This window comes from Geospiza fortis, unplaced genomic scaffold (assembly GCF_000277835.1).
Source record: "Geospiza fortis unplaced genomic scaffold, GeoFor_1.0 scaffold361, whole genome shotgun sequence".
Classification (NCBI taxonomy): domain Eukaryota; kingdom Metazoa; phylum Chordata; class Aves; order Passeriformes; family Thraupidae; genus Geospiza; species Geospiza fortis.
In genome coordinates this window covers 215,016-235,048 of record NW_005054356.1, presented here as the reverse complement: position 1 = coordinate 235,048, position 20,033 = coordinate 215,016, and the positions used below count along the sequence as shown (strand labels likewise).

Sequence of the window (20,033 nt, the reverse complement as noted above, 5' to 3'; positions counted from 1 at the left end):
CCTATGCCTTGTGCAAAGTAGATTTAGATTAGCTATTTGGAAGAAATTCTTGGCTCTGAGGGTGATGAGGCCCCAGTACAGGTTGCCCAGAGAGGTGTGGACTCCCCATTCCTGGAAGTCTTCCAGGCCAGGGGCTGGGATGGGGCTTGAAGCAACCTGGTCTAGTGGAAGGTGGCCCTGCCCATGTCAGGAACTGGATGAGCTTTAAGGCCCCTTCCAACAGCTTTCCAACACAAAGAATTCTGAGATTCTATGAATCTATAAACAGTCTGCACATCCCAGTTAGATCTATGGTTTCTTCACTAGTATCACACCTTAATTCATCCTGCACAAAACAGTTTTTAGCAGCACAGCTTGCTGGACTGACCTGCACTGTGGATATCTGCACTGGGGGTGCACTGGTTGGTGTAGCAGGACGAGGAGTCAGAGTGTTCTGAGGCTGAGACTGGGCGTGTGCCTGGGCCTGCATCTGTGCCAGGGCTTGCTGGGGGATCATCAGCAGCTGCCCGTTCTCACTGCGCACCAGCACCATGCCTGCAAAACACAGAGTGGTCAAGAACACATCTTTGCAAATGTCAAAGAACACACTTTTCTGTTTGTTTTTTTGTAATTCAAGTTGGGTACATATGGAATTAATGTACTGCTGAAGGACTAGGCAGCTAGCAAGAGAGGTTTAGAATAAAAGTCAAATACCCAGCTGCATTATGGTATTTTGTCTAGAACAGCATAATTTCAGAAATACTCTATTTAAATGCTTAGTATGGTGTGCATCAGAACACAGTGAGGTGTATCTGCCCCAGTCACAAATATTCCATGTGACTAGAAGCTAAAATGATCCTGTAAAAATCCTACCTGCTCTTTACTAAGAAATTTGTTTTATGAGACACTCCAAATAGAAGAAAATCCTGCCATTACGCAAGATGCCTGTTAGTTTGTCTTTAAGAGGGGAAGAAAAATAATCAAACCTAGGCTTCACCATCAACAGCAACACAATTGTCTAAGTTCTAAATTAATTTCCCATAACCAATTTAGTAATGAAAGTGGCTATAAAATCATAATCTCTCTCATGTGCATCAGCAACAGACTGCACTGTGCCATGTTACACCCCAAATGAAAAATAAAACAGAGAGGGAAATGAGGAAGTCATTCCCTGCTCAGTCACTCAGATCAATACACTTAACCCCACTGGGTAGCTGTAGGGAACCAGAATTTAACAGGCACAATTTCAGATGTGATTTTCTCTTCCTTGAAGGCACAAACAGGATCTGGACAACATGAACGGTGTGCCAAGAGCTCCTTCATTCAGCTTGCCTCACTCACTCCCCGAGAGCCTCAGGACCTCATCAGCTCTGAAAAAGCCACCTAAGGAAACAAACTGGGCACTCAAAATTAGTTGGCTTTTCTGAGCAGCGACAGGAAGAACCTTCGCCATGAAAATCAAGAGGCACTAGTGAAATCAGAAAGTTTTTCTTAAGTGTTGTTCAGTGAATCAAAAGCCCATACACACTCCCCAACAGTATCTGGAGATGTGGTCTATTGCATCTCAGAGCATGACTACTTCAAAAGAATCAAGCTTTTATTTGCTTTTCTATTCTGGTGAAGTGCTGAAATGATTACAGACAACGCCTTAAACAGTTTTCTTGGACAGTTTTACAAGTAAACTGCAAAAATTCATATACTGATTTCTAAAAAAATCAGTTCAGTAGAAAAGCCTTAGTTGATTTGCCCCTAATTTTTTCCTTACACTCTCTACATTAACTCTCTTTTAATGAAGCAGAGTCACACAGAGATGTTAAACTAGTTTACATCCAAAATGTGACTTTCCATCACAACTTTTTTAAAAGTGTTAAGGTGGGACCCACAAAGTGCTATGGACAAGTGTTATATCTAGAAACAAATATCCTCAAAGTGTTTTTCTGTAGGAAAGGAGGAGGGGGAGAAACTTATTTGTTATCCTGCAGACTGTAGAAGTAAATACTCTTTGTTCAGCTGTCAGGTCCAAAAAACTATTTTCCAAGCCATTCCAAAAGTAAGGTTTCTTCTCCTTATGTAACTTATATAGGAAGAAGTATTTCCTTTAAAACAGCAAAGGCACACACCACCATCTCCACCGTATCTTAGGAGAACTAAAACACCTTAATAGTGAACACAGAGCTTGATCCTCTGGGCTGCTCATCAGAACCATCACCACATTCTCAGCATCAGCCTAACCCTATGGGGAGGGGGTTACTGACAAAAGACAGAGAAACTGAACATACTAAAGACTACAGAATGACCTGCTACTACATCAATCTCATTCCTGCACCAAAAGAACCTGGCATCCTCTTCAATGTGCACACATAAGATCATGGGAAATGAACTCACATTGCCCATTTTTGTCATCCCACATAATGATCAGCTGAAGCAGCTAAATGCTGAATCAGTTGAAATCGTCAATATTATTATAAACTAAATCATCAGTACAGTGGAAATCTGATTAGAGGAACTATTTTCAAGTCAACACCAAATATTAAGGTTTTTTGAGTACTTAGTTTCTAGCAACTGAAAAGGTCCCATGCAACTGCCTATGCCTGAGCTTTCAGAAGTCCTTAAATGCCACAGAACTACACTGACACCCCACAACAAACCCTTTTTCCTAAAATTCAGCAGTTTGGGAGTTCCCTAAGGTATCCTAAAGTTAATGTGCCATCCAAATTCTTCAAAGAGTTCTAGATTTTTCCCTTACAGAAGCGACATTAGAAATACTAAGCCTAGTTTTGGATGGAGGGGTGTGTTTAAACCTCTTTCTCAGTGTAAAAGTGACTGAAGTTATTTGAAAGCACCAAGCCAAAGCAGCTCCCCTGCAGATGAGATCTTTACAGCATCAGGCAGTGGCCCAGAGCTCTGTGATACCTGTTCCTGTCTCCAGCTCAGCAATGAGTCTGCACCACACACCAACACAGCAGTATGGTCAGCTTACTGCTTTGCTCCCCAAAATGTGAATGAGGACAGAGAAAAGATGGGAAATAACCACAAAGTGAAAGTGCAATACCCCTGAAGTGCAAGCACAACATCTGAACAATGAAATATTCTCCCTGAGCTACATGCAAAATTAGAACATGCCTACACATTAACATAGCACAACTGCTCAAACAGACAGCTGAAAAGCATATTAATGTGAGCTTTAGAAAACATATCAAGAAAGTTCAATTTTTGGCAGCAGACAGACAAAACAATCATTTGTAATTCAAACCCTGACTCTAAGCACTACCCTGTTAGATTTCTAACTCCAGGAAGTCTGAAGTACTTCTTTCAAGTATTGAAGTCATAATAAAAAAGTAACTCGTACAAAGCCACATTTATATCTGTCGTTATTTAAATAGTTCTTTCATTCCCACTCAAATTTGATACACAGTTATTTTTAATTTATATAGTTTCTAACATGTCATTAAGGCAGCCTCTACCACTGATAAATTCCTGTACACACAAGGCTACATACAAACATAAAGACAGTTACTACCATCTGCACAAACTTTAATCACAGTATGATTATATGAGACATTTTACCTGCTTGGAATGTTAGCTTGTTGGTGTCTGGGTGACTTTGGAAAAGGTGTAAAAATTCAGAATGTGATGAACTTGAAATTTGTGTGCAGAAATTCTCCAGTACTACAGTGTGCAGGCAAGGAACACAAAACACACCTCTAGCTTGATGGGAATTCTTTAAAAAGGGAGATGGAGCTGCTCTCTGAGCTTCTGTCCCTACAGTCCAAGTACAAACTCTTTTCCAACCCAATTAGCTAAAAAAGGAACTCACTAACCCAAAACTATACCCAAGCTGGCATTAAGTGGATTTTCAGTGAAGTTCAGAGGGGTCGTTGGAGATAACTCGATTATGAATTAAAAACAAAAGTCCCATTTATCTCCTACTTTTAAACAAAATCATTGTGGGACTGTAACACCCCCTCTCCCCATCCATACATGAATCTCAGTTAACAATTCGTGACAATGAAGAAGAGGAAGGGCTGACAGCCACATGTGTAGAAAAAGAAATTTCTTTCCAAAACTTACATTTTAAATATTTAAACACAGGTAAGTATCATAACCTCAAACTCCAATGTATAAGGCTGCAAATGCTGAATGAACCAGGTCAGAACTGACACCAGGTAGTAGAAGACAGCTAGAACTGTATAACTTATCTCACTGTTTCAATTAAATTCAGCAACATATTTAAAGATGGAAAACATCTTTCTGTTTTATCAATCAGGTTTTTGTTCCTGGATTAATGGATTAATTACTGCTTGAGATCAAACAGCTAATAAACATCACTGGAAATGTTCAATTAGAAAAAGGTGACAATGAAACCTGGCCATTTTAAATATCTTTCTGCCTTCTTTTTCTTAGAAAGTCTGATCACGTGTACTCTAAAATCATATTCACTATTAAAAATGCAAACATTCAAGAATTCTTTCCAAGTCTCTCATTAAAAAACTAATTAAAATTAAAATTAATTACCATTTTTGTTAGAAGTTAGATGCTTAAGAGAATCCTGAAAGAGGTTCATATTTGAGTTTGAATTAAACAATTCATCATGGCTCCAAATGAAGGATTAACAAACTTAGTTGGCTGTTTCTGATGCCAGAAAGACTTGTGCTCCTGACCAGCACAATGGTCACCTCACGTGTTCTTGCAGTGAAGACCTTCCCAAATCCATCCTGTTTACAACAATGTTCAGGATGGAAAATGCCATCATTATGTGATGTAGTTGCATGATTCTGCAGGGTCATCTTTGCCTCTTGCTTATTTGTAATTCCATTTGCTAATGACATTTCCATTTATAAATAAGTGTTGTGCTTTGGGGTTTTTTCTTTGTTAGTGTTTTTTTCAATTAATAAAATGTGTAAAATCATGCACTGTAATAAAAAGTGAAGAGTTCTGGCCATTGGACATATCAGAAAAACACAAACCAGGCTTTTTTCTCTAATACTTCCCTCTTCCTTATTTCTTTGAAACATGGCTTGGTTTAACAAAGACTAAAAAAAAATTAACAGAATGATAAGGAAGACTAATAAAGTATTCTGTAGCCTTTGCAGACCATTCTGATTACCTGTGTAATTCCACACACATACAACTTTCTTACTAGAGAATCCCTACATGCACAAAACAAACCAAACTAAAACAGTTTCCTTTGTTACCAGTTTTTACTGGTAGATCTTGATCAGTAATATTTATAGGAGCTGGACTTTCCAGTGAGGGAGATAAAACCACCTGCAGACACAGCAGCACCTTCAGATCAGTGTTCTGAGGAAGTGCACAGTCCAGCAGTGTCACCTCTGACAGCCACACCCAGCAGGAGGCCACTCCAACAGCAGCATGTCCCAGTGTCACCTCAGGACAGTGCTCCATAGCCCAGTGTCACCCCTCAGGATAGTGCTCCATAGCCCAGTGTCACCCCTCAGGATAGTGCTCCATAGCCCAGTGTCACCTCCAGGATGGTGCTCCATATCCCAGTGTCACCCCTCAGGATAGTGCTCCATAGCCCAGTGTCACCTCAGGATAGTGCTCCATAGCCCAGTGTCACCTCCAGGATGGTGCTCCATAGCCCAGTGTCACCCCACAGGATAATGCTCCATATCCCAGTGTCATCCACCCAAACTATGGGGGACACACTGAGGGACTCCCTCTCCAGTTAGCAAGCACCTAATGGGAAGACACAGCAAGGTGTGCTCATGCTTCTCACAGGGCTTAACAGTGTACAAGGACCAAACTCCTGCCTGTGAAATACAAACCCTACACAGGATCCTGATCTGAAGTGACATCATCTGTCACTATCTGATCCCAAGTGACATCATCTCTCTTTCTGATGCACACACTCAACAGAAGAACAGAAGGTGCAAGCTTACAGATATTGCTTGTTACCCACAATGTAGTTCATGGTTAATCCAGATCAAATCAGAACCATTACTAATCTAGACTTTCAATAAGTTGTTTTTTTCTGAGACATAACAGAAGAATTAACGGATGTATGATCTTGAAAGTGCATGGAGAATATCCTTTCTTAGTCTCCTGAGGAAATTCTCTTCTTAAAGTAAAAATGTAACTATAAACTTCCCAAGAAAAACTAATTGGGGTCAGGGAGAGCTGTTAGGCAGTGAAGAATCAGTAGACACACATGCTGGTGTTCAGAAAGAATGTCCAAGCCTGAAAGAATAACCAGAGGACTGATGCTTCTGGTGTAGAAAACCAAAGTCCCTACAAACATCTCTAGAAAAGGAGGTTATTGATCATACAGTGCACTGACATCTGACAAACCTTCAAATCCTAACTAGATTTGCCAGGGAAGTTCACTAAGAGGTTATCTTCACGTCAAAGCCCTTTGGGCCTTAAGCTCTTGAGCACACACTCATTTGTGGCAAGATGTTGCAAACACTTGACATGGCAGAAAAATCTGACAGTAATCCTAAGTGGGCTGTGCCATATTAGCAGGAGAAAGCTTTAGGAGAGAATCCTTTTGGTATTGTCAGAAGAGATTCTGTTGCAGCAAAAGAGAATGTGTGCATAAGGTTATGCAAGATATCACACATACCACAAAAACCATCTAAAGCCAAGGGGCTGAATCCATGCTCTGTAACTGATTGGATCAGGTTACACAGGGACCCAGAATGACAAAACCCTTATAAAAGGACAATGTTTTTAAGATTTTTCCAATACAAAAATGCTGGAATACCAGAGTGAGAGCTGGAGAAAAAGACAGCTGCCAATACAAGCTACAGAAAGAGCTTTCAGAGTAAGTGGTATATGTGACAGGGTCCTTTACTGCAGAAAAGGGAAACATAACCTGGTACTGACATCAATGCTGTCCCACAATCCACCATTCCTCCTCTTCCAGTAACTGATCCACCTGGAAAAACTCCCACTCTACAGGAATGAAAGCCCAAGGAAAGCAGAAAGAACCTATTGAAGTCTACTAGCCCACTGCAGCTCCTTGAAAATCTGGGTCATTAAGGAAATCTTCCCTAACACGAGACAGTTTGTAGCAGATTTAGAATGATTTACACACATTAAAGAGCAGCCTCTAACAAACCACATGAGTAGCAGCTCATGAAGGACCATCTACACACTAACTCATGAGAAACAGGGATTACAAATCAAGACAAATAGAACAGAACTGTAAATGGTACCAGAAGTGCAGATTAGATGTTATTGAAGACACACTACTCTGTACTTGAGGAGAAATGTGCACCAATGTTAAGTATATATTAGATATACTTCAGTTTAGGTACTTAGAACCTCAGGAGACCTGTGCTGCACAAGTCCAGAAAAAATTCTACTAGAATTTTCTTGCCAAAGCCTTTGACCTCATCAGCAATCTGAGCTTTCAAGTTTCATCAACAAACGTGGTTGTTTTGTGATTTCTATAAAGACACCTTAGCTCCACAAGGATGAACACAATGCCTAAGGAGAAGTCGCCACAGTGCAGGGATCAGGAGGTATCAGAAATGACCCCAGGACCATGCGAGACTGCAGCTGCTCCAGAAAACTGCCAGGCAGTGACAGAGCTGTCCAGCACACGGCACAAACCTGTCCCAATTCCCTCGTGCCTTGCTCCAGAGCAATGGGCACCCCAAAGCTGGGAGGCTGAAGTTCTGCATACAGCTGTGCTGAGCACACAGGACACCCCATGCCCAATGAAAAGGACCTGTTAAATGGTCAGCACCTGCTGCACTCAAGGTGTGCTACAACTTACCATGAAAAAAACATGGCATGACTGTCAGGTATTGCTTCAGAGCACCTCTAATACAAAATACTTGGAGTTTCTCCCAAAAGGCACTGTAGACTGGCATGGCACAGAGTTTTAGACAAGAACTACAAAAGCAAATTCCATTTTCTTTTCAACTCATGTCACTCTGGAGTAAAGGAGAATTCCACCCAGACACAGTGCCTAAAAGTTAAGATATAACATAGAACAGCAGCACTCCACTGTTGGCTACCACTACTCTATCCAACCTGCACACACAGGTTCCAACCAGCCATTATGGTCTCAGAAACATTCATTCTTCAACACCTGATTTATGATTGTTGTCAATACAGGTGAAAGATACATTTGCAAATAACCTCAAGAATCCTCACTGCAGTACACAGAAAGTGCATTTTGTACAGACCAAGTACAAAAGTTCACATTATGAAAAACTGCTTGTTTTTTCTTACAGAAGAGTCAACAGACAAAAAAAATTGATTTAATTTTAAAAGCTTTTGCTTACTCTTACTATGCAAGAGTTCTGTTTCAAACAACACAGCTGAACTGTCTAAAACTGTACTGTCTAAAAGGTAAAGAAGTGAATAATTTGTAAAGTATTGATTCACAAACCGTTTAAGAATATAGTTAAAGGAATAATGTCATGTTGGAATGCCAAAAAGACTGCATTTAAGAGTGATCCCATATGTAAAAAATCTTACCTGCTCATTTGAAGAGGTGTGTAAGAAATGCTCTGGGAAATACATCATTTTATATAGCAACAATTGACAAATGCTTCAACAACAGTGTGATTTGCAACTATTTTGACTTCTCTGGAAAGCTAAATTCCTTGAAAGTGTGTTAACATTCCTTTCTAGTCAAGGATACAAAGCTAGAACACCAGAGTGCTCTGTCAAATTGCAACCCAATCATCACACAAATCTGTCTGATGTCGAAACAGCTAAGAAAAACACTATCAAGAGCTAAACCAATTGCTTTAATTATTGATCTCCAAGCAATTCAGATGCAGCTCTGCCATTAATTTCAATATACTTAGATCAAACAACAAAGCAATTACACCAAAATCAGATTTGGGTTTGAGAAAGGAAGACGCAAAATAGTGTGTCACTAATTCTTTACGTCTGTTATTTTAAATAGGAGGTTTTAAAATTCAACCTGTCTTTATTTGTGACAGTTTGTTTGTACCAAGGTGTGTCAACATTAGTGCTGTTCAAGCACCTGAAGAAAAGGGAAGGCCGAGTTACTTTGCATTTATTACCAAAGTCTGTACAGAAATGCTTAATAAGGAGTAATGCTTTAAATCACTGCTCTCTTCCTTCAGAATGCAACAGCCTAAAACAACCAAGTCCATGAGAAGCCACGAAGAACAAATTTCTTTAATTTGTCCCCACTGTGAATGCCCTACTCAAGGTATACACTCTGTAATTTTAGCTGATGCCACCGTTTCAGCTGAGCTGTGGAGACCCAGAGCTGGACAATTCCACTGACTGACAGCTCCCCAGGGCAGCCTCAGCACAAACATTCCCTCCACATCCTCCTCTGTGAATTCATGCCTCTCTCACTGCCCATACAAAATTATTCTGCTTTGAGAATATGCCAAACACTACGCCTGCAAGTTCAATACAAACTATCAACTGGGACATGATATTACATGCCATTTGGCTGATAGCAACATTTATTAAGTAGCTCTGCTTTTGCAGTTAGTCTGAACACAGAAGGAGAATTATTTTCACACCTGTAAGCTTGAATTCAGAATGCTTTTCAACAAAATCAGGTTTCGTTTTGATTTTTACTAACCATCAAATGCACAGTCCTGAGTAATGACTAAGCTTAATGACTGGGTATGACTAACACTTATAAATAATTAGTGCCTTTTCTCCCCTTCCCCCATGGAGGACAGGGAAGGAAAGAAAATCAAATGATACTCTGGTAAAAAAGGAAGAAAGAAAGGAACTAAGAGGTTGAATCTCAATACATGAACACTCGTATATTCTTCCAATCCACCCTTAATACTACTGCAAACACCACTGCACGTATGTCTGTTAAAAACTAATAACTCCTCATGCTTGTCTTTTAACTTCCACACAGTTCAGTCACTGTCAGCCTCCCTCCAGATCTCTTCTCCCCCACTGATCCCTCCACAAACACTCTTCTGGTCCCCTCCATCGACTCTTTTGCCACAGGTGCTGCAATTCCCCACTGCTACTCCTTGGAGCTGGCACTTGTGACTCATGTGAGCACAACTGGTCCCACTCGCCACACCACGACTCAGGCTCAAAGCACCTGATGTTATTGCACTGGGACAGAGGCTCTAAATCGAGCCCTCCCTTAAAGAAATGTTTGATTAATAAACTGAAGAAAGGTGTGCAGACAACTTAGTACAGCCTTGCTGCCCCTCAAACCCTCTCAGAAAGACTGGAGCATAGCACCACACCTCATTGCTTGGCTTTTGTTTATACTCTGATATCTGGAGCACACATTTTTCAACTGCACTGGTTGTCAGCACAGTCTATCCAGCACGTGCTTTATTCTGCACAAAAGCACTGTGATAGCTTTTAACAGTTCAACTACTCTCAGAAGCATATATTAATCAGGCTATGATTATAAGTTAGACCATTTTTACAAGAGAGGCTTACTCAATTCAATACAAATCTTAGGACAGTCATCAGTCATGTAAAATAATATTACACACTGCTGTGAGTTTTATGTTATTTCTTGTCTAGGTGCTGGGTATGTGCTACTGAAAAATACATTTTAGTAAGGCATTTTAAGGGAAAAAGCATCAAAATTAAGATACATAGCATTCGTAAGTTACAAGTCAAATTTATAAACAGAGATCTACCATGGCAAAAAGTTACTTAATTTTCATCAATGTTCTTTTCCAAATCCCACAGAAAGAACTTGGTATCCAAACTGGACCTTGGACTAAATTCTGTACAAATACAAAGTAAAAGCACCATACCTATTTAACCTATTTTATAACATATTTACACATTTTGCTGAGCATCAGCCTTTGATGTTCAAAGTGCAACTTTCTGATTACTGGTAATGTAAGTACAGAAACCCATAGTTTTTAAACATTATTTTGAGTCTGAGAACAGTTATAGACCCAAAGATCAGACACATATCTACAACACCTTAAAACAGCTTTACTGAGGTGCTGAACAGACCTCACTGCAGGTGTATCAATTCCTTATAATTATCACCTCTTTCTTGATTACTGATAGATCTATACCATTATCCAGTGACAACAATCAACATTTTGTTCTCACAAAAAATACCCTATATTTTAAAAAACCTTTACAGGCACACATAAGACCTCAAGGACAACTATTATCTTTTACATTAAATTTTATGCTAAAGACACATGAAGAGAACAACTCCAAGAGAGGAGGGTTTGTGGTAAAAAACTGGCTCTCAGTTGAGACACCTGCACCTCCAGAAGACAACCAACATTTCTGGAAAGAAATTCCCACAGAATAGAACTGGTGTAAAAATTTCCAGAGTAAGCTGAGGTAAAACTGTCCTAGAAGGTTTAAAACAAACAAAAAGCTCTATTCAAGTGTCTATGGGGAAAAAAAAAGCCTCATTTAATCTGAAATATGGACGACCACACAATCTTTACACCTGTTTAATTACAACCTGTACACAGACCCGGCTGTATCAGCAATTTTGCTTCTCTTACAAGGAAGCAGATACAAGAGAGCTGATACAATTATTTGCACACAGGAACAGACCTGTGGCTGCGCAAAGAAAAAGCCCTTTGTCACCTGTGAGCAACACTCTCTCCCTAGTTTGGCCTTCCCTCACACAAAGCTTTGGGGTTCATAACACACCTGAAATAACTGTCCATTAAGCAGGACTAAAACCTCCTCTCTATCATTGTGATAGATACATGTGTTTCTCCTCAGTTATGAGAAACTGTATTTTCAAAATTCTACCTCTCCAAATCTTCTTTCACAAGAGATAATGTGCCTAACAAAACTAAATTTGCTAACATCTTCCAATTAGCAAAAGCCTTTTTTCCTTACATAAAGCAATGGTAACAAATTCAAGGAGAAGTTTCAGACAGATTAATGGAATTACAAACATTCATAAAGTTTCAACACAAACAATAATCTTGACAAGAGTAGCTATTTTAAGGTAAAAATTATGATTTTGAATATTTCTGACCAAAAAAAATTAACACAGTAACAAAAAATGTTTAATGTGTTAAGTGACTTTTATGTCCAGTTCTTTCTGAGCAGACTCAGTATTGATCACACAGTTTTTACACAAAGCAACCTTTCCACACACCAGCACTTTCTCTTTCCTTGAACCAGATAGTTTAAATATCAGTATTTTCAACTGTGTTACTGTGTTCTAGAACTACTTCATAAAATTTTTTAGAATTATATTTACATATAATTTCCCAAAACAGGGAAGACAGAGTAAGAGTTCTGATACAACAAAATACTTCGTTTGAAGAGCCTGTGATATAATTTGTCTCTTATCAGTGGCCTAAACTCATGCATTTTCATCTCACTTTGCTAACAGGGCTGCAGCATTGTCTGTTAGTAAGGGATTCAAGTCCTGGGCAACATTCAAATTTGTGGTCCTCAAACCAAGAAGGTTTCACAAGCAACCTGCTTAAATCTCCAGAGATGGAAAACATGTAACTTCTTGCAGAGTGCAAAACACTTCAAAAGAAATAAATCACTTCTGGTTATTGACCAATAACCTTTATCACAAGCTTAGTGATACCCAAAATCCCCAGAAGATCACAATTTGAAGATCATACAGACATATCCATACATACATTTCTAAAGGTTGTTGGGAACAGTATTTTTCATAACAGAACTGAACAATATGTAATCAGAGTTAATAGCTTTCATAGCTTAACAGAATCACAATTATAGTCCCATTAGATCCCATCACTTAACGACACAGTCTTATCAGATGTGCACAACATCAAGACACTTTTTAACAGAACCAGAAAACCCAACTGCACAGCTCTCTGAGGCTCTTTGGGACACAAAGCCAAGCATGCAGGAGTCCTCAGTTATGGAAGGTGCAATGTGAACAAACATAACTTTCAGTCTGGTGACATATGGCAGATCTGATGTAGCAGATTCAAATAAAGCAGAATGTTCCTTTTGCTGATGCATGATTTGAACATAAAATCCACCCTGCACCCAGAAGAGTTCTGCAGAAGAGATCCATGGTCATCTTCCAGAAAGACAGACACTACTTTACATGCCAAGTACAGGACTCCCAAGCTCTAATCCTGGCAAAATATCGATTCCTGCATGGCCTTGGGCAAGTCACAACTTCTCTAACTTGCTCTTTCCCCCAGCTCTAAAGCAGAGTTTATACTACTTCATTTACCAACCACACAGGCAGGTTGCAAGGATTATAGCATTTTACAAAAATGCTTTGAAAGTAAAACATACTGGAAGTTCTCTAAGAAACCCCCATTGTCACGGTGCATTGCAGACATTATTTTTAACAAAATCGAGCCATGCCAACACACTTAACAGGCATAATATTGGCAGCACATGCAACATACAGGGAAACTATAATGAGGATATGTTTGAACTCGCTTACTAGTCAGTGAGAAATAGAAACAACCACATTCCACTACTTCATAGTATTTCCCCTGTTCCTTTCTGTGTTCCTTATATTATGGGGTTCTGATGATTTCCTCATCTATCTACATCCTAATTCCTTCAGGGACTTCTCAGGTACATGTTTCAAGTACAAAGCAACCCAAGGAATGAGGCACTCAGTATGAAAAAGTAACATAAATTGCGTGCTTTGATTCTTCTCAGTTGCCACCCTTCTCCATTTTTATACACTCTCCTTTGCCCAATCACCTACTATCCCAACTCCCAACTGAAGGAAATGGAATTACTCCAGCAGAAGTTATTTTTCAGTTTCTCCAGCTCACAAAAGTACAACTGCTCAAGTCAGAAGGACCCAAACCCCTGCTTTAAATTATGTGTTCAGGCAGTTTTCCCATCCTAAAGCCACCATAACCATGGCCTGAGTTAGAATCCTTCTTGGATAGTGAACACAAGCTAAAAACCAATCTGTTTATATAAAAAAGCTCCAATCTAACACCAAATGAAGTTTTGAGCCTCTAAGGCCATGAAGAAACCCTTGAATGTGCATATTCATGTTGACCATCTTCCAGGATGTGCAGATGTAGAGCACTGATGCTCCTTCAGGTATCCTTGGCTTCTGGAAAGCATCAATAACAAGTTTTAACCATTGCTGGAGTTCAGAACTCTGGAACATCCCAGTGTTAAAGGGGCCTCTTTAACAGCAGTTTCTCAGTCTATAAAAGGCCCATCCTGCCCTCACCACAGAAAAGGCACATGAGATGCCCTTCAGAAAGAAAGCAACAAAGAAATCTGTAGTCTCATCCCCTATCATCAGCTACTGGCAGATCCAACTGAGCTTTGGGAAAGTAATAAAGAAGTTTTATTTTTAGATACAAGGCACAACAATTCTCTTCTACAACAGCTGCAGAACTGCACCACTCCTAGTGGGAAAACTGGTCATGACTGTAGAAGTAAAAAAAAAAAACCATGATAACATGTCATCCTATTTGCTATCTTCAAACAAGACTACATGTCACCAAACCATATTTAATCAGGAAAATACCAGGCTTTATGATCAAGCCACCAAATTTTCATAACTACTAACAGTCATTCAGAAGGTAAAAGAAAAGAGAGGGACAGAGGGAAGTGAAAGTTTCTAGATTTCAATTTCACCAAAGCTAGTAGAGAAAACTGTCCAGACCTACCTGCTCTATGCTATTCTCACTGCATACATTCAGCACTCATCAATCTGCTCCTTTCTCTAAGCAGACACCTTAAAAACTTATTATGAGATGTTTGTACATAAAGATAAAGGAGCAGACAGTAGCAACACAAATTTGCAAGAAGAGAAATCAAATCTTTGAACCCCAAGCTGACAGTACTGCTAGGTAAGCACAAACTCACACATGCTGGGCCTGTATTACAGCACTGCTGGACAAGATGGGGTTTTCAAAAATTATTTTAAAGTACCGAAGTTTTGCCAGCTTACAAGGTGATTCTACCCTGTGTCAGCAATGACCTCTAAACACTGTACACACTCTTACGATGCAAAAGATAAATTTTAGTGCATAATCCCAGTTATACTTTTCTGCAGACTTTTCTGAGCACCTCTAACGATGGAACACTGACTTACCACTTCAACAAACTCACTGATTTTCTACCTCTAACCATATGATGGCACATAACACATTTCTCATTACTGAAGTACTCAGAAACAACAAGCTTCATTCAATTTATTTCCAGTCAGTTACAGCAGTGTTGCATCCTTAAGGTAGTATTGTGTAAACTTTTGTTCCTACCCCCTTACAAAATTATTTCACAGTATTTCCATCTCTTTTCTAAGAGGGTGTGAATAAGGTTATTTTGGGACCATCAGTACCCAAACCTGTCCAACTGGAGCACAAAGTCCCAAACACAGGCTCCTGAAGAAAAGACTGAGGACAACAATCCCCTTCCTCAAAGATGCCAAAGAGGAAAACCATCATTAATACACAGATACAATAGCTCAGTTCCTTAGAGAAGAAATACACCAAAATCCAGTAAGGTCACAATAATTATGGCCCACTGGCTCTTCAAACATCTCCAGTTTGGTCAGTCAAGGTTTGCTGCACAACTGCCTTGATGCAATACAAAGCATTATTCTAATAGTAATATATTTTAAACACCATTGATGGAGTTTATTTTCCACACAGTCTTTCAAAGAAAACATTTGAAACCTTGTAAGGTTTCTAATTTTCAAGTCCCAGCTTTTAACTCCTCCTGACATTTTACATTCTGCTTTCCACACATGTGACACTGTAACTGTATTTTGGAGAGCTAGAAACAGTAATTCTGGATAAGAAAATAACAGTAAAACGTGTGCTGTCATGGTCAAACCTTCCATCAGAATTTTCTAAGTGTTTGTAATTCTTGGTGTAAAAAGCTGGGTGTGCAGTGTATGATTTCAGACTGCTTCAAGCACCGCCACAGAAATTCTTACTAGCACCCATATTAACTTTTAGAAACAAACTTGTGAATGCAAATTCGATGCATGCAGTAGGTGCACAGCACACAGGCACTGCAGCTGCAGCTTCACACTACCAAACTGTCTCAAAAACCTGGCCTAGATGCTGTCATTTAAAATACAATCTCAAAAGCACAGCCACCTATTCTCCTTTCACTATGAGTGTACCTGCACTCTGCTGAAGATCACAGCAGCTTCACGTGGCCAGATTTGCAGAGGTGCTTGGCTCTGAGAGATGTTTGGAAGAGCCCAGCATCCACCAATTCTTAAGTGTTTTGAAAGAGATGGTTTATGCAAAGCATTTTTAAAGCTGGCTACTTTTGCAAAGTATAAAAAACAAACTCTAAGCAATGTAAAAGAAAAATAATCAGTTCCACTAAAAAAAAAAAATTTCAATATTAAGCCTGTCTTATCATGCAAGAACTCAGTTTCCAATCTCTATGTATCCAGTCACTTATACTTGCTTATTTTAAGTCATTTTAAGTCATGCCTATTCTTTTGGAAGTCATAAGTATTTCTTTAAGTGTAGGACAGAAAAAAAAAAGCTTCATAAAAATCCAAGTTCTTAGAACCTGTATTGCTTTACTTTGATCTATCAAGAACTCCAAAGGAACAATTTATGGTCCAATTTTGCTTAAGGACTGGCAATGCTGCTTCCAAGAGTAACACATTTCAGGATGCTGCGGCAGTCTGGAAACATCAGCTACCTGAAAAAAAGTCCCACTGGACTCCACAATAGCATTTTCCCTCATAATCAGGTTTATAGTGCAGTATTAACAAAAAATGTAGGTATAAATGGTGCTAGACTAAACTGGATCAATCCTTTGATACAATATGGCAAGAAATAAAATAAGGCTTTTCCAACCTATTAATGTACAGGTTTCAAATCAAGCACCACAACTTCAAGATCTGAATTTTACTGCTATTCTTTAAATTAGCAACATGTCATTCAAATTACTCATATATGGAATAATCTCTTACAGGATAAAAAAGAGGAATATTTATACCAGTTAGTACTTGGATACACAGAATGTTTGACAGACTTCATCAAACTACATGGCATCACATACCACAGATAGCATATTACACAAAAACCCAGTGTTTAGTAACACAGCACATAATTCCTGATCTACTTTATGTGACAGGTGCATTGCTCTGAGGTTGGTCAGGAGTTCCAAGAGATGTATTTTACTAAGACCACTTGTATTTTACTAAGACCACCTACTAAAACCACCACCAATTTCAATCAGTGTTAGTAGCAAAATTCAATTAGCTGTTCTTTGCATACTGCCCTGAAAACAGTGAGCACTAAGAATACAGCCCTTGTATGTATTATTACAAAGCAATGTGTAGATTCACACAAGTATTTGCAGTTAAAATCAAAGTGGATACAAGCAACAAGCCTGACTCAAAATAATAGCAAATATATAACCTTAAATCTCCAAATCTGGGATATTTAAGAAGGGACAGAACAATTCTGAGCAAATAAATGCTTCTCATCCTGCTTTTCACACATCCACTGAGTTCAGCACTAGATTCCTTGTCCAGAGATGCTCAGCACTAGGCATGAGACTAGCTACTACAAAAGCTGCAGCCCTAGACACAACAGGGTGAGGTAAGGACATAGGAAGTCTGCCTTTTGTATCAGAATGCCAGTGACTATAAAGATGATCATAAGCTTCAAATCCGTGAGTTTTTAAGTCAGACTCTGAAGGTATTTAAAGGCAAGGTAGGTAGTTTTCATGTGTTGTATCTGCTGCTTCTCTGTTCATGAGAGCTCTGTGGTACTGGGGGCATGCAGGGACAGGAGGGAACCAAGCAGCACATAAAGGTTACAAACTGACAAAACCACCTGAAAATTCAAAATGTCTGTTGCGCTAATGAAGTAACAACATTTCATTAGATAATGTTCCATTGTCACACTTTGGCAGTTTGCAGCTTCGCCTACACTCACATTGGAACAAAGATACCAGGCAGAATTATTTTCAATTACTGCTGAAAAGACTTTCTGGTCACCCAAAATCAGACACTAAGTAGTGGAATGCTACTATGCTACTACTACTCAACACCAGACCATTCTCATTGTTACATGTCATGCCTTTTCCACAATTCACAATTAAATGGCACAGAATCTTACTTGGATTCCTTCCTCCCTGCAAGATACACACTTCCAAAATAAAACCCCTCAATCCTCTGACTTACCTGGTGGTAACTGAAAATTCTGAATGTTAGTCGGATTCTGAGGTGGCTGAGGCAAACGAGGTGCTAAAACTGTAGGAGTCAAAGTTGCTCTGATTCCACTCGTAGTTGGTGTTGGAGTCCTTGGCAGACTTTGTGCCACTGTATTGGCAGTGCCTTTAGCCATTCCTGTGGGGGTGCCAGGAGCTGCAGGAGGTATCCCACCAGGATTGGGAGCAACATTGGAGAGCCCAGCTTGCATAGTTTGCCCAATAATCATGTTACCCCCTGTAGTACTGGGCTGGCCAGCAGTAGCCAGCGTCTGCTGTTGGGATACTGCCTGGACTATCGTTTTAGGAGACTCAGATTTGATGACCTGTGCGGCAGGAGCTGCTGGCACACTGGAACCAGACTGGCTGTTCACAAGCGATGTCTGGAGGGAAACTCCAGATCCCACAGTGGCTGTGGCAACAGCAGGAAAACTCCCCACACTGATGGTTGAATTGATCACAGTATTGCTCCCGTTCTGAGTGGCTGCAGCAGCTGCAGCCACCGTGGGTCCTGCTGTGTGGATGGGGGGCCTCACCAGCGTCACCGTGGGCGCCCCGGTGCCGACGCTCGCCGGTGGCTGCGAGGAGATCACTGTGGGCGACGAGGAGGATGCAGAGGACACAGCAGTATTAAGGAAAGAAGTCTGGATGACAGTGTTAGAAGCTGAGGGTAAAACAGCATTAACAGTGTTTCCTTTCCCCACGGATCCGGGTCCATTGTTAACGAGAGGGGCAACAGCAGGTGCAGGAGCGGGGTTGGCAGTCACAGGAGTCCCAGAGAAAGCAGCACTTCCTGTGTGGTGAGAGTTCATCACCACGTTACTCCCATTCAAAGTCTGCACCGTCGTGGTCCCAATCTTGCCATTCCTGGTGGACAAGGCAGTTGCCATGGTGCTGATAACCACCGATTTGCCCTGACTGAGGGTCCCTGGAGCAGGAGTGACTTCAGATCCTCCTGCTGCTGCAGTGGTGGTGCTGGTGCTCGTTGTGGTGGCTCCATCCAGAGCTGAAGTCTGGGACCTGGTGTTATGATTAATAACACCCCCCTGCACTCCTCCTGCCCCTGCAAAACAACAGCGTGGTTAAACAGAGCGAATGAGCAAGAAGAGAAGTCCAGCAAAGACAGAATGTTCTCCCTTATCACCAGGTCTTCTCCATCTCCCAAGCTGCCTGCTTGGAGCCAGGAAAACAGGACAGAGTACAAACTGAACATGGCTTTGAATACGTTATCTTAAAGCCTCCAATATCCCACCAAAGACTGGCAGATGCAGTATTAATTGTAACGCCTCTGCTCTTGACACTACAGTACAAAAGAGGGAAAAGAGATTTAATATGAACCAAGGGAAGTAAGAAGATCATCTAAGACCTCCTCCCCATTCTGGAGCCTGACATCCCATTTAGAAACAGGACTGCAACTGCAAGGGGGGAAAATGGCCATGGAAGACACATTATTAAGACATATTCCCTATACCCAGCACACATTACTCTCTAATCCTGTCATCTCCTACAAAGTAAGTCAGTCAGATCAGGAGGCTCAACAACAGCAAAATTTGAAAAGTGAAAGGAAAGAAAAACATCGGCCTGGCAAGATAAGAAGTACTGCAAGGCCTGGAGCAGGTTCCTAGAAGACCCCTCTTCCTCATTACAGAATTTGTTCCAATGGATCTGAAGTTCCCACAGCCTGAGATAGTTAAAAATAAATAAATAAAAAGCAAAGCTGGTTTTCAGAAGGGACAAGATGATGTAGCTTCTTGTCCTGAATAATCCTCATGCCCCTTGACAAGGCCTGGTGTTAGCACAAGTACAATCACACACAGTCCAGGTCCTGGCCCTAAGGAGACAGAAATGGGAAAAGAATAGTGACAGGCAGACACTGAGATGCACATTATAAGGGTCAAGGAGATCCTCCTAGAAGAGCTTCATCAATCATAATAGACGGTCTGTAGTATCTTCTTACACTTCAGCAAGACAAAATCAAAAAT

General features: G+C 40.3%; 1 protein-coding gene across 1 annotated transcript in view; it reads right to left on the bottom strand.

Moving 5' to 3' along the window:
- Positions 1–19,077, bottom strand: part of TAF4 (TATA-box binding protein associated factor 4) — a 34,082-nt gene extending 15,005 nt beyond the window's left edge. Inside the window, exons 1-2 of the mRNA XM_031059114.1 lie at positions 18,026–19,077; positions 368–534 (exon numbers count right to left, since the gene is read on the bottom strand). Coding sequence (XP_030914974.1) covers positions 368–534; positions 18,026–18,941 — 1,083 coding nt within the window. The 5' untranslated portion in view covers positions 18,942–19,077. The remainder of the gene's footprint in view (positions 1–367; positions 535–18,025) is intronic.
- Positions 19,078–20,033: the final 956 nt, after the last annotated feature.